Genomic DNA, 14,910 nt, shown 5'->3' with positions numbered 1-14,910 from the left:
GAGGCTTTGAAATCAAGTTTCAGCAATGAGCTGGCGTAATGTGACACTTATCTGTGTTGTTCCTTACCAAACTGTCCCCTCCATTGCATTTTCTCCCCTGTAAACTCCACCCCCACATGTTGAATGAATAAAGAGCCTTTTCTCCGCTATCTGTTAAGTTTTATTATGCACACAAACACACAGACAGCAAAGAAAAGTAAGAACCTGAGGCAAAAGGGCTGATAACACTGGGGAGAACAAGGAAAGCTTGCTTACAGATGCACTGCAATAACAATCAAAGGTGTGGGAATGGGCGCCTTTTGGTCCTTGTACCCTCCTCTGATGTTGAGTGCAAGGGATACCAAACGTCCCTCTCCTCCCCGCACCCCGCCTCATAGGACGTTTGGGGGAGGAGGATGTAGAACTGGGCGATGATGGCAGCAGGTTCAGCATAGGCTGTTGAGGAACTCTAGCATCCAGTTGCCTTTCTTGAACCTCAACCAGACGCCTCAACGTCTGATTGCTCCTTCATAATCCGCAGCATCTCTTCCTGCGTGGCACACTCTTTTCCCCTGCATGCTCTTCTGTCCTCCCTGTCCATGTCTAGGTTCTCCGACAGTGTAATCCTCCATGCTCTGAGCGCTGTCTTGTCACACTCGGAGGCGCACATTAACTTATTGAACATGTCCTCCCGAGTCTTCTTTTTTCTGCCTTCTAATCTGGAAAAGTCTCTGCCCCGGTGTGGAGGATATGCCAATGGACAAGGTTTCGGCTGCAAGAAATGCAATGCACAAGGGTGGCATGGACAGGGCGTGCATCGTTTCTGGTGTTTTTTTTTTTTTAAATAAAAATACACCCTTGAATACACTTCACTGCAAGCCACAACGTAATCACAACCGCTGGCTATTGCAAGAGACTGTTTGCTGCTCCAGCCATGGTGAGTGAGGCCATGAGGCATGGGCGAGAGGTCTTGTGCTGCTGCTTTTGTGAAGACATCCTTGGGATCACAGGTTGGAACTTGAGAAAAGCCCCCTTTCCCCCTAGCAACCTGGATGGTGCTTGAGGACAGGCACCAGGGTAAAGCCCCTCAAATAGTTTGGTTATTTACAAACTTTTATGGGTGGGGGAGGGGGAAGGGGAGACAAACAGGAAGTCACCCCCCTCCCTTATTTTCAATGCTGCTTGCAACACACGGTGATCCCTTCCAATCACAATCACGGCACGTTTGGGAAAGTGTGGTTGTGATACCCATATTTCACTAAACGGGGGGTGGATTACTAGTTGAATTGTTTGCGGTTTAAGGGCTAGCATTGAAAACTTCCCGTTTCCTCTAGGTGAGCCTATGCGATATCACTCTCCTTAGGGTAACAGAGGAGGCAAAGGAGCAGATTCTGCAAGCATCTTGATACAGAACTGGTCCTTATGCTGCAATGCTGTGTGCTGCAATGATGACAGCAGAGTTAATACTGGAGTGGCATGGGAAAGCGTCCTACCGTGGTGGACAAAATAAGGCAGCCCTTCCCAGAAACCTTCTGCAAAGGATTGCAGAGTACCTCCATGAAAGCTTTCTAGATTCCCGGACCATCCCCATAAAGAGTCTTCTTCGGACAGCACCCTCTGCATAGCTGGAGTGGCCACCGATACCCATTACACCTACTTTTTTGATCCAATTAAACATAAAAAATAATAGCATGTAACCCCTAGAGTTTGATTGGAAATGTGTACTCACCAGAAGTGCCTTTCCCAGCATTATGCTCTGCCGCTAACTGGTCCTGTGTAGGGATGGGCTCCAGGGTTAATAACAATTCTTGGCTGTCGGGGAGAATGGATTCTCCACTTGCCTGCCTCACTTTCTTGTCCTCCTCAACAATGTCCTCCTTGTTGTTGCTTGAGGACGCCCAGGGCTCTTGGGAGGTATCTACGGAGCATTTTGGGGTAGTGATGGGGTCACTGCCGAGAATTGCATGCAGCTCCTCATAAAAGCGGCATGTCTGTGGGGCAGAACCAGAATGACTGTTCGCCTCCCTTGTCTTCTGGTACACTTGCCGAAGCTTCTTTATTTTCATGTGGCACTGCTGTGTGTCCCTGGTATAGTCCTTCTCCCCCATGCCCTGCACAATCTCCCCTATGCCCCGCATGATCTTGACACAGATGTCAGCGTTTCTTCTGCTGGATCGGAGCTCTGCCTGTATAGACTCTTCTCCCCACGCAGCAATAAGATCCAACACCTCCTGTGTACTCCATGTAGGAGGGTGTTTGCGGCCTTGAGTCTCCATGATCAGCTGTGCTGGCGAGCTCTCCACGCTGATCAAACAGGAAATTAAAAATCAAAAGTTCCTGGGGCTTTAACAGGGGAGCGGCTGTTTCCTGTGTACCTGGCTGACATGCAGTGGAGTTGAAAGTGCTCTCCAAAGTGGTCACAGCAGAGCACTGTGGGACACCTCCTGGAGGCCAATTCATTCGAATTACACAACGCGGTGTCTACACTATCCCCATGTCGACTTGTGGATGTCAAATCAAGCACTACACCTCTCGCGGAGGTGGAGTAGAGAAGTCGACTTTACAGGCCACTTAGCGGTGGAAGGGACTTGGTAGTGTAGACACACACTTTATTAGATCGACTTACCATGGCTTATGTCGACCTAAGTTTGTAGTGTAGGCCAGGCCTTAGACATGGAACCACAAAGTCCATTCATGTGTATCTTCTCTTTGAAGGCAGCAAACAACTATTGTATAAAGATACGTGGGCAATTCCAAACTCTGCATGGTCACAGTAGAAATTAACACGGATATCTGAAACATTCTTGTGTATATTCTTGATCATATTTCAAACTATTGGTATAGTTGATAATTGTAAGGAGGTCTGCAATAGCCCTTAAGATAGGTAACTTATCAACTGCCTAACATGGGTTATTCTGGTTAATACCCACAAATTCAGAAATTAATAGGGGACAATATTACTGTTACCTCTAGACAAGGATGTCATTTTCGCACTTCAGTGGAAGTCCTTTACACAATCTAAGAGCTTGCCTACATAGTAAGTTACTGCATGGCAAGCCAGGGTGTGAATCTACAGTGCACCAGCTTGCCACAAAATCATCTCGTGTGGACGCTGCTACAGTGCAGTGAAAATCCCAGAGTGCAGCTGAGCATACCGCGCTTTCAAGCCCTAAACAGGCTTCCGTTTTAACTGATTTTTTAAACACACCAGTGTCCAACTCAGATACTTCAAACATTTACAATTAAAAGGAACACACAAGCTAAATATTAAGTGTAGTCACCTTGATTCCAGAATGAAAAAGGAACTTTTTCAAGGCAGAATTTTAGACAAAAGCCATGTGGATGGGTTGAGTTTTGAGCAGCTGTTCTATTTAGCTTTTGTACCTTTGCTTTTAAAACTCTCTCTCTAGACCGGGGTGGGCAAACCACGGCCTGCGGGGCAGATCCAGCCCATCAGGGCTTTGAATCCGACCCGCGGGATTGCCACCCCTGTGGTGCTGCAGGCCCCACGCTGCTCCCGGAAGTGGCCAGCACCACATCTCTGCTGCCCCCCCCCCCCCCCGGGGGTGGGGGGGAAGGAGAAGGGGTGGAGCAGAGGGCTCCTTAAGCGGTAGGCACAGCCCCCTGCAGCTCCCATTGGCCGTGAACGTGGAACTGTGGCCAATGGGAGCTTCTGGGGAGGTACCTGCAGGCAAGGGCAGCGCACAGAGTCCTCTGCCTCCCCTCCCCCAGGGGCCGCAGGGATGTGGTGCCAGCCACTTCCCGGAGCAGCACGGCACAGGGCCAGGGCAGGCAGGGAGCCTGCCTTAGCCCCGCTGCCACCCCAGAGCCACTCAAGGTAAATAGCACCGGACCAGCGCCCACACCCCGAACCCCTCCTGCACCCCCACCCCAACTCCCTGCCCTGAGCTCCCTCCCACACACCGCACCCCCTCCTGCACCCCAACCCCCTGTCCTGAGCCCTTTCCTGCACCCCCTCCCACACCCCATGCTCCCTCCTGCACCCCAACCCCCTGCCCCAGCCCTACATTCATGGCCCTGCATGCAATGTCCCCACCCAGTTTGCCCACCCCTGCTCTAGATTGAAATAGTAAGAGGCCAGTCAACAGAAGTTGAATCAGTGTCTTGATTTCCCCCCGCCCCCGTGCTATGAAGGACGGGCCTTCTCCCATTCTTGTTTCCATCTCAACAGAAATGACAACTGACCTGAGATTTTGTTGCCAGCTGATATTTGACCAGCTGTAGTAGTGATGGTACATGGTATGGATGCAGATACAGGTGAAGACTGTGCCTTAAGTGAGCTGGTTAGAGACCCCTAAAAATACAAACACCACTTAATGTAATTATTACTTCAATGCCCGAGCATATAATGACCCCCCCCCCCCCCCTTTTTTTTTAAGTTACTCCGTGTAATTTTGAGGTGGATTTGGTGTCCAAAAAAGGAAAGGAGCACTATATCTAAAACTAGGAGAAGCTGGCCAAAGCACCTGCCAACACTAGCAATGCATCCTGTCCTAATCTGCAGTATTCCCCTTCCTATTACAATTGTGAGCCCACACACAGCTCTACAAAACTCAATAGAGAGTCCATACTCAACTCTTAATGAGTCTCCAATCTAGCCCAGCAAACCTCTGTGACTGCAGTTCTGAGGCTCTCCTGAACAAAGACTGACAATGTTAATGTTTTGGGATGTGGATGACCATTAACCTGTTGTAGTATCTAATCCCCCAGTAGGAAAGGTTTTATGGAAAATACTGGATGCAGAGAATTATTCTTTCCCCTGATTTCCCCACCAGCCTCTGTTTTTGCATCAACTCGGAATGTCCGTTAACTCAGTTAACACTATCTCCCTCATTGTTCGTTTCAGACTGACTAGACAGCCCTGATGCGGCAGTAAGACCATGGCCACTTGCAGCCCACAAGCTATTTTCAAAAACAATACGAAAGCAGTAGAGTTAAGAGACATAATACAGATATGTCTGGCACTATCCAGTCAGGGTCACAGATTAAGCAGTGGTTTGAAAGGAATGCAGGATAGAGATTGTGGAAAGGGACTGTAAGACAACCTATTCAACAGCAGCTGAAACAGAGTGGTATAGCATCTGCCCGGCATAGTGCTTAATAGGTAAAAGACAAATATCAAGAGATACCTGCTTGGCTTGATTTGTAGCAACCGTAGCCAAAACTTGGTGGACTGCTTGGGCTGCAGACTGAGGTACGGAAGATCTAAAAAAAAGATTTAATGAAAGGCTAATTTAGTAGCAGGTCTCTCCTCAAAGCATCAACTTTTGAGAAGTCCAGTACAGCATTGACAGCAAAGATTCTGAACACGTGATTCTAGCAAAACCCAAAGGAACAAATCAGATTATGGAATAAACCTCTTAAATGAATAAGCCTCATTTAACAGAGAGTGGCTGCAAGTGTGTCTAAAGCGCTAGACTTAAGTAATCAAGTCTCCTTCATACCCATTTATGTCACTGAAGAGAAGGTAGTGAACCCCTCTCTATTTCAACAGGGAATTGAAGAAAGAATCAGCAGGTCAGGGGATTGTGTGTGTTAAACACCAGACACAAAAATGAAAGAGGCTTTCCACACATTCTAGAGCCTGGAATTGGATACAAATATATGTAACTCTCAAAAGTGATGAACAAAGAGACAAAAATGTGGAAAAAAAATCCTTCCCTTTGGCTTCAAAATTGTAAAAACAGTGAATTAGTGAGAAAGGATTGTGACGTGGTTAATCTGTGATTTATAATATGATTGCTTGGTTATGGTTATATGAAAGTTTAACTTGCTTTATAAACTGTACTTCTGAGCCCATGGGCAATCATTAATGAAAGGCAACTACTTCTGGGGTGAAACCTAGCTCCCACTGTGTGTCGCATTATGGCTCTAATTATTATAACATGGGAATGGCCATTAAGTCACAGGAACTCCTCCCATTAGTGGTCCATTTGGTCCAATACCATAGATTTTAGAAGAAAGTAGTAAGGAAGAAACCTTATAATGACCTGTTTTCCCCACATCTAAACCAATGACAGGTGCTCTGTAAAAACTGATCTCTCTCTCTCCACTCTGAGACAGACCAAGTCTCCCACAGGATTCTTGCCAGCAAGTTAAAAAAGTATGGATTGGATGAAAGGCCTATAAGGTGGATAGAAAGCTGGCTAGATCATTGGGCTCAACAGGTAGTGATCAACAACTAGTTGGCAGCCGGTATCAAGCAGAGTGCCCCAGGGGTTGGTCCTGAGGCCAGTTTTGTTCAATATCTTCTTCATTAATGATCTGGATGAATTGCACCCTCATCAAGTTAGCAGGTGACACTAAGCTGGGGGGAGAGGTAGATACACTGGAGGGTAGGGATAGGATACAGAGGGACCTAGACAAATTGGAGGATTGGGCCAAAAGAAATCTGATGAGGTTCAATAAGGACAAGTGCAGAGTCCTGCACTTAGGAAGGAAGAATCCCATGCACCACTACAGGCTGGGGACCGAGTGGCTAAGCAGCAGTTCTGCAGAAAAGGACCTAGGGATTACAGTGGACAAGAAGCTGGATATGAGTCAACCGTGTGCCCTTGTTGCCAAGAAGGCTAACGGCATACTGGGCTGCATTAGTAGGAGCATTGCCAGCAGATCGAGAGAAGTGATTATTCCCCTCTATTAGGCACTGGTGAGGCCACATCTGGACTATTGTGTCCAGTTTTGGGCCCCCCCACTACAGAAAGGATGTGGACAAATTGGAGAGAGTTCAGCGGAGGGCAACGAAAATGATCAGGGGGCTGGGGCACATGACTTACGAGGCGAGGTTGAGGGAACTGGGCTTGTTTAGTTTGCAGAAGAGAAGAATGAGGGGGGGATTTGATAGCAGCCTTCAACTACCTGAAGGGGGGTTCCAAAGAGGATGGAGCTCGGCTGTTCTCAGTGGTGGCAGATGACAGAACAAGGAGCAATGGTCTCAAGTTGCAGTGGGGGAGGTTTAGGTTGGATATAAGGAAACACTATTTCACTAGGAGGGTGGTGAAGCACTGGAATGTGTTACCTAGGGAGGTGGTGGAATCTCCATCCTTAGAGGTTTTTAAGGTCAGGCTTGACAAAGCCCTGGCTGGGATGATTTAGTTGGGGTTGGTCCTGCCTTGAGCAGGGGGTTGGACTAGATGACCTCCTGAGGTCCCTTCCAACCCTGATATTCTATGAAGTCCTTCTCTCTAGGCAGAAATGAAATCTGGGTCTCAAAAGTGCTGTAACTACTACACTGCTCCAACTCCCACACTCTACATCAGCAGTGTCAGTCAGTCAGTCACCAGGAAAACTTTCAGAATTTTCCTAACATCCCAAGGGAATGGGACAAGTACACACAAGCACGATTTCTCACAGCCATTTGCCTTTTTAGTGGGGGTGAGGGAAGGGGAAGCTTGAATAGGATTTGATGCTGTAAACAAAGCTTTAAAAAGGACTGGCACTAATGGCAAGTCCTTCCCTTCCAGCAATGAAAGCTCCCCGTGTTGCACACACTGGAATAGCCCTGTGCCTAGCTATCACAATAACAATTTAGAGAATGCTCAATATTAGAGGAAGGGAGGTGATGAGAAACATCACAAGATGCTCAAGATCCCTGGGTGTAGAGAGAATGAATAGATACCCCCATGGCATTGGTAACTGGATGGGAGTCTCTCCCTTTCAAGCTACTAGTTCAAGTCCAGGGCATGTTTGTTATGGCAAGTCATTACAACTGACAACAGTTCAATGGTCTATGTGCAATGAGTTGGCGATTTCAATATAGTTTTTAGTAGTCTGGAGTCTACATTCAAATTATACTTGACACCCTCAGAGAGGCCAAGAATGAAAAGGGCAGGAAGAGCGAAGTGCTCTCTCGCAATCCAGCAGGTGGTCCCTCCACAACAAGGCAGAAGGGCATTGGTGTGGACAGATGGTTTCACTTCTTAGAACCGTCAATTCAGCACTTCTCGCATACACTATGATGTACTCTGCAAAAGCTGCACCAGCCAGAATTAACCCTATCTAGTGGCTCTAGGGGTATGCAATGGTGCTCCTGGAAGGGTGCTTCATGTCCCTTTGCAGCCTATGTTCAGGGCAGCACTGATTGGTGCTAAGGGTGGTGGTGGGGATGAGGTGGCAAAGGCTATAGCCAAGTCTCCTCAGGAGAACGCCTGCCCACTGCAGACATCCCACAGCCTAGAAAATAGGTCATTAGTGTTTGTACTAAACACAAACAGCATTTCTGGTTCTACCATATGCCCATCCATCAAGTGATTAAAGGCACTTCAATCTTGTGCCACACAGTACACCCAACATCTGAGGTTATTTAGCATAACTGTACTGGTTAATGAGACCGCTTCTAGACAACGATTTTAGACCCCCTGGTCAAACAAGGATCTTTTTCATCCAGATTCCTCTGTCTGCAGACTGTTACACACAGTGCATTACACTGTAGCAGTAATGCCCTATATCCTGAATGCTCTCCTCCAATCCTCGGGACACAAGCTAGTCTTAAGATTCAGACCATGTCTGTCTGCCAATCAGGAACAAAGCCCTTTTATCTCAAGCCAAGGTGATGTCATGCATTTCTAATACTGAATCAAACGTCTAGGTCTGATGTGACGACATCGTTCTGCACGCGCCCTCTCAGGACCACCACCCACTCACACACCCACACCCAACAGAACAACCACCATTCAGAAGCATTATAACCAGACTGCTACCAAAGCTTCAGGGAAGGGCACCCTGCATTCCTGAACTGAATGAGAACAAACTATGCAAGGGGTTGAATCCAGCCTGTACAGGGTGCACCGTAACCAATATCTCCACGGATGTTTTACCTTCAGCTCTACATACCACCAGCACACCCTGAGCCAAGTGTCAATAGAATCTGAAACCCTATAATGAAGGGGAAAAGCCAGTACCATGCCTGAAGGCTAGATTTGGTAAATATCACACAAGGATTCCTACAGGTCATGAACACATTGAGCACGGGGGTTGCCATTTCAATACTCAGAATCAGTGTACTGGCAACAGAACTTATTTGCCTGTCATCAACACAATATGCAAGATCCCAGGTGGAAACGCCATGCTAGCTTCCTATAGGCGATCATTTGAAAGCTCTTGCACAATCGATTTACCTGTCAAAAGCCCTATCTAAAGCCCTATCTAAAGCCCACTTGACTAATGCGCAGCTCCAGCAGATGTGTACACCAGGTTCAGTTCGTTTCCACACAAACTAGATTATGTACAGAGTTCAGGGGAGATGGGAAAAGGCAGGATTAAACCTTAGAACCACTTACAGTCATAACACACTCCTAGCATTCTTTCATCCCAGGATCTGAAAGCACTTTTGAACATTAAGCCTAATGATACCTCTGGAAGTAGGTGAGCATTACACACATTTCACAGATGACTAAACAAGCATGGCAGTTATGCAACTTGCCCAAGATCACAAGAAATCTGTGGCAGGATTGGGAACAGAACTCAGGAGTCTAATGCACAGACCTTTGCAATAACCCCTTGATCTCACTTCTCATTACAGGCAGGGTATTAACGAGCAATGACTGGCAAAATAAGAGCATAAAGACTCTTCAGAGATACCAATCAGGACTAAACAGGAAGATGAGATCCCCATAATTTCATTCCAGGGCTCCCTGAAGGTGTAGCAGAGCGGTATTCCTACTGTTGAACCACACGAATCGGTTCCCGAGGAATGTTCTGTATGCAGTACGTAGCACTGCTCTCCCCCACGCACAATAATCAATGTTACAAGAGAGAAAATGAATGAGTTTCAGGGACTGCCAGGGCCTGCAGATGCCCAAGGCAAGCTGGAGGAACAAAGCAGGACATGCTTGGAGACACGAAACTAGCTTATGTGGGTTGCAATACAAATACAATTCCTTTCTCCAAGAAATCCGAGAATTGGAACATTCAGAGACAGCTCAAATACTTGATTTCTAAAACTTCATGTCAGCTAGAGGAGACAGTCACTTGCTAGACAAATAGATCTTTGGAGTTTTGCTAAATAGCGAATGTGTCAATTAAAGTTCGCCTTCCCAAATCAGCTTTTATAGGGACAGGGAGGAAGAGGGTGCTCTGGACCTTCTCCCTTAGACTTACGTCCAGGGCCGGCTCTGGCTTTTTGGCCGCCACAAGCAAAAACAAAAAACAAAAAACACCTGCGGCGCGGCCGGAGTGCGGGTGCAGGGGGACCGGCTAGCGGGGGGAGGGAGTGGGCGGGAGAGAGAAAGGGGGCGGCCAGGGCTACAGCAGGGCGCTGCCACGCGGCCCCTCCCGCAGCGCCGCCTGCCGCGAGGGATCCACTCCGGTCGGAGGGGATGGAAGGACGAGGACTGCCCTGCTGGGCTTGCCGCAGGGTGCTCTCGTCCGCTGCGCCACCGCCTCCTACAGGGCGGCCGGAGCGGAACAAAAAAACAAAACAAAAAAGCAGCCGTGCCGCCCTAGGATTGGCAGAATGCCACCTCGTTCAATCTGCCGCCCCAAGCACCAGCTTGCTCGGCTGGTGCCTGGAGCCGGCCCTGCTTACGTCCCTAAATCAACAGTGGTGGCGATTCTACTGGCAATGGAGTTGCTGCTCTAAATCAGTGATTCCCAAACTATGAGCCGTGGCTCCTCAAAGGAGCCACGAGTGTTTGCGAAAATTCTTTAATCAACAGCCTTTTTTGTTTTCCGAATTAAGTGACTATTAAACTAGGCTTAAAGATCACCTGTGTCTTATCAATGGGTTTGAGTCTTATGCTGCCACTGTTGCCGGGGCTGAGAGCCTCTCTGTGCCTTCTGCTCCCGCAGGAGGCCTTCAGCAGAGAGCGTGCTGCTGGGGGAAACCCGCAGCATGAAGTCTCTCAGCTGAAAGTCCCTGCTGCAGCAGAGGGCAAAGAGGCTCTCAGTGCAGGCAGCAGATATCTTTCGAGCTGAATTGTTGCATGGCCTGGCAAGTGCTTGTGTCTGGGGTGCTCCCAACACTAGAGGGCTCCAGAGTATTGCACACTAGAAGCATATGGAAATTCAACTAAGGGCTGTGCAGGGGCTCTGAACAGAAGCTGGGCCCTGGACTCGCATTTAACATAGGAGGATGTTCCAGGAGAAATGTAGAAGGAAGAGACAAAAGCAGGGGAGAAGGGCTACAGAGCAAACAGCTAGGAGATTCAACAGGTGACCAGGTGTGACCGAAACATTCAGCTTCTTAAGAGCCCTCCCACACCCAAACCTATTATAAAAAAAGAACTCTAAAGTATAATACACCCGAAAGTGCCAGGTACTGAGTTTTGTGACAAGGGAGAGGTCTCAGCTGCTGGAGGCTTTTTTGATCCCATGTCTGCAGAATCCAAGGTTGAGATGTATAACTAACACACACACACACACACACACACACACACACACACACACACACACCCACCCACCACTGGAAACCCTTATCTTACTTTAAATCATCATGATGCAAAATACAGCAAAAAGGAGTTTGAAGCATCCTGATAGGCAGCATCAGAGAATGCACTTTCCCTTGTCACTTTCAGTCACTGGTATCAGCTGGTCAAGGAAAGTGACAATTTCCAAAGCCAGTGCAGATATGAAAATCCCCCAGTGAAAGCCCACTTTCATCAGCAAAGCAGGATTCCTTCTGTTACATGGACAGTTAACTTACTCAAACATCAGAGGGGTAGCCGTGTTAGTCTGAATCTGTAAAAAGCAACATCTGTAAAAAGACTTGCATCTGAAGAAGCGAGGTTCTTACCCACTAAAGCTTATGCTCCCGATACTTCTGTTAGTCTTAAAGGTGCCACAGGACCTTCTGTTGCTTTTTACTCAAACACTATGCTACAGCCATAAAAACTTTCACTTCTAGCTTCTTCTGCCTCCTACTGGCTACATACAACCACATATCCCCACAGAAAAGGAACCCCTGAATTACAAAGGTCCTTTCATAGACCTGATCTATTCCAGTTTATAAACTCCAATCTTCTCTGACGGCTACCAACCAGGATATTCATATTCTCTCCTCCTGCTCACCACATGAACTCACTCCATTGAATGTGTTAAGCCTTTCCTCCTACTAGGTCTGTTTAAACTTTATGTTAAAATAGCTACAGACTAACACTTTAAATTTAAAGCAAACAAAAAAAAAAACCTAAAAGATCCTTGAATACTTTAGATTTAAAAAATTAAAGATATCTGCTATGATTTCATGAAACAAGTCCACTTTAAAAAAAATATACAGACCACCTTTTTCCAGAGGGTCTCAAAGTGCTTCACAAAATACTGTGCCCTCTGCACAGATGAGGAAACTGAGGCAGAGAGGTTAGTAACTTGCTCAAGGTCTCTCAGTGACAGAGCGCCAAACGAAAGTCAGCCACTAGATAATGCTGACTCACTGAAGGCACTCTGGTTACATAGCACACATCAAGTATAAGGCAAACATCTTGTGTATTAATTGCTCAAAACTATGTCTTGAAGTTTTGTGGTGACAGACTAGAACCTAGTGATAAAGATGCAGCCTCACTGTGTGGTGCTGGATGTTCTTTGGTATAATATATATAGAAATTAAGAGACTAAAAAGACTCACTGATTCAGCCTTCCTTTCTCCTTCTGCTGGAGCAGTACAGAACGTCAGCATACAGGAGCAGAACGCTGTCATCATGCGCCAAAGTAAAAGCCAGATCAGATTTGTCAGCCATTACCTTCTGTATTCATGAAGGTTTTCCAAACCAATTTCAATCATAGATTTATGTACAGAGATCATCTCAATTTGTACATTTCTCTGTTCCTTTGTCAAATTACACCCAGAGATCACTGAAGACATTTCAGTGATTTACTCTTTGCAGTAAGAACTTAAATTACTTTTAAAATCAGCGAAAGGTATAAGTGTATCATCTGCATGTAAATGATTTTGTGCAACTCATGACCTTAACATTTATCAAAAAAGTTCTTCCCAAAGGGGAAATGATAGTGAGCCATTGACATTTTATTAGAAGGATATGATTTCTACTCACTCAGTGTAGCTACGCTCGCTTGATCTGATCAATGTTGGTGCCATAGATAAATAGGATGTTTATTAAAAAGGTGCCAGATTGAAGGCAAAGCACAGAGCAGGTAAAATACAGGTAGAAGCTTCCCCACATTGTCCCACAATGTTCTGAAGGTGTCACTTCTCTGATTGAGAGGAAAGTTTGGTCTTCAAACTCCTTTAATCCTTCGCTCTTCTGATGAAACCATTAACAAAGGCCAGTTTGGTTCCAAGTGTGGAGATACCCTTTTTTTTTTTTTTTTTGACGAGGAGATCAACCATACACTAAGAAGTGGACTGAGGCCACCGGCTTGTTTAACTACAGGCCACAAAACCCCTGATAATGATTAGAAATCACTGCAGCTCAACAACCCAGAGAAGGTGCTGCTGTGGCAAGAGAGAAACAGGATGCCTAAGTAGCAAAAGCATGACAACTTTGATCACTAAATAAGGAGCATCCATCCAGCAACGTGACCGGCTAGCATGGGTTCTATTTGATAGACTTTTTAGATGGTACATTTTTAGGAGGTCTGTTATTCAAAGGCTTTTACAGCCTTATTGTAATATAAAGGTACATGGCACCCCATGAATTATAGATACAGATCGATAGTGTAAGTCAAAAACTATTTAAAGCTAAAATAGTTATATCATAGAGGTCAAGTTAACACTCATCCAAGATGTGCATCAATTGTTCATTTTGAATACAGCACTCCTAACCAGGCTGCATAACGGTGAGTGAGATGATCATTGAGGCAAGAGATATAGTTTTACTCCTGGGGGAATTCTACGCCACTGCACACGTGCATAATTAATATGCCACACATTTTTAATTTTGTTGTTGTTGCAGAAAATAGCTTCTGCTGGAAAGTTGTTGCAATTCTACCTTTTGCCCACCAGAGGGCACTGTGGTGCTAGAACACAGCAGTCACTCCCAGCCAGCTAGGGAAGAGAAAGAGCCTGCAGTGCTTTCTTCACAGCGCCTATCAGGCCAGGTCAGGAGAAAGGGGATATGGGGAGACAGACAGCGTGGAGCTTCTGGAGGGTCAGACTGGGGTTCATAAGGGCTAGTGGGGGAGGCCAGACTGAGGCAGGGGCTGAATGGAAGTGGAGGCACAAGGCCACGGTGAGAGGGAGGTGCAGGGCCACATCGGGGAAGGGGGATGGCTGAGTGTGGACACAGAGAGACATAAGGATAGGGGAGAAGGGGTGCAGGCACACATAGGGATGAGGAGATGGGATGGCTGAAGGGGTGCAGGGCTACATGGGGAAGGCTGAGTGGGGGCACAGAGACACACGGGGACAGAAGAGGGGGTGCAGGGACACATGGGGATCAGGGAGTGGGTGTCTGAGTGGGGGTGGAGGGATACATGGACAGGGGGTGCAAGAACACAGGGGCAGATGTGTCTGACTGAATGGGAGAGGCTAGGGGTCAGCCAGGGTCTGCATGGGGGAAGGTCCCTAACAATCCCTCCCTACCCCCCACCCCCAAAAACTGTTCCATACTTTTCCCACCCAGACCCAACAACCCTCCAAGTTCACACCCAGGCTCCTTTCCAGCAATTACTTTCCTTTCTCCCCCCGACTCCCCAAGCCTTTGCACTGCGTCTGAGGGGCGCAGGAAATATGGTTCTGTATTGTAGTTTAGATGAATTATTACTCAGAGTTCTGTATTAATATGCCTAGCAAGGAATCTATTTGTCAAAAAACATTTCCCAAATCTTTTTTGTTGTCTGTATTGTTACAGACATATTTGCTGACAGGTATTTTAAAATAAATTACCCAAAATAATAATTGAAACTGGTGTGATTATATTGTGTTGTTTTGACATAAAATATGCAGAATTTTAAAATATTGTGCACAAAATTTAATTTTTTGGCACAGAATTCCCCAGGAGTAATAGTTAAATCAAT

At 46.6% G+C, this 14,910-nt stretch overlaps 1 protein-coding gene across 7 annotated transcripts in view; it reads right to left on the bottom strand.

Annotated features, from left to right (window-relative positions):
* The window catches only part of NUP214 (nucleoporin 214), a 78,913-nt gene that overhangs the window by 29,087 nt on the left and 34,916 nt on the right, over positions 1-14,910 (bottom strand). For all 7 annotated transcript variants that reach the window (XM_008169152.4, XM_024106065.3, XM_024106066.3 and 4 more), the window contains 2 exons: positions 5,130-5,205; positions 4,186-4,294 (listed from right to left, as the gene is read on the bottom strand). In XM_008169152.4, coding sequence (XP_008167374.2) covers positions 4,186-4,294; positions 5,130-5,205 — 185 coding nt within the window. The remainder of the gene's footprint in view (positions 1-4,185; positions 4,295-5,129; positions 5,206-14,910) is intronic.

The sequence above is a fragment of the Chrysemys picta genome, chromosome 18, assembly GCF_011386835.1.
Source record: "Chrysemys picta bellii isolate R12L10 chromosome 18, ASM1138683v2, whole genome shotgun sequence".
Taxonomy (NCBI): domain Eukaryota; kingdom Metazoa; phylum Chordata; order Testudines; family Emydidae; genus Chrysemys; species Chrysemys picta.
Note: the sequence above shows the minus strand (reverse complement) of the source record. Positions and strands in the feature narration are given on the sequence as shown.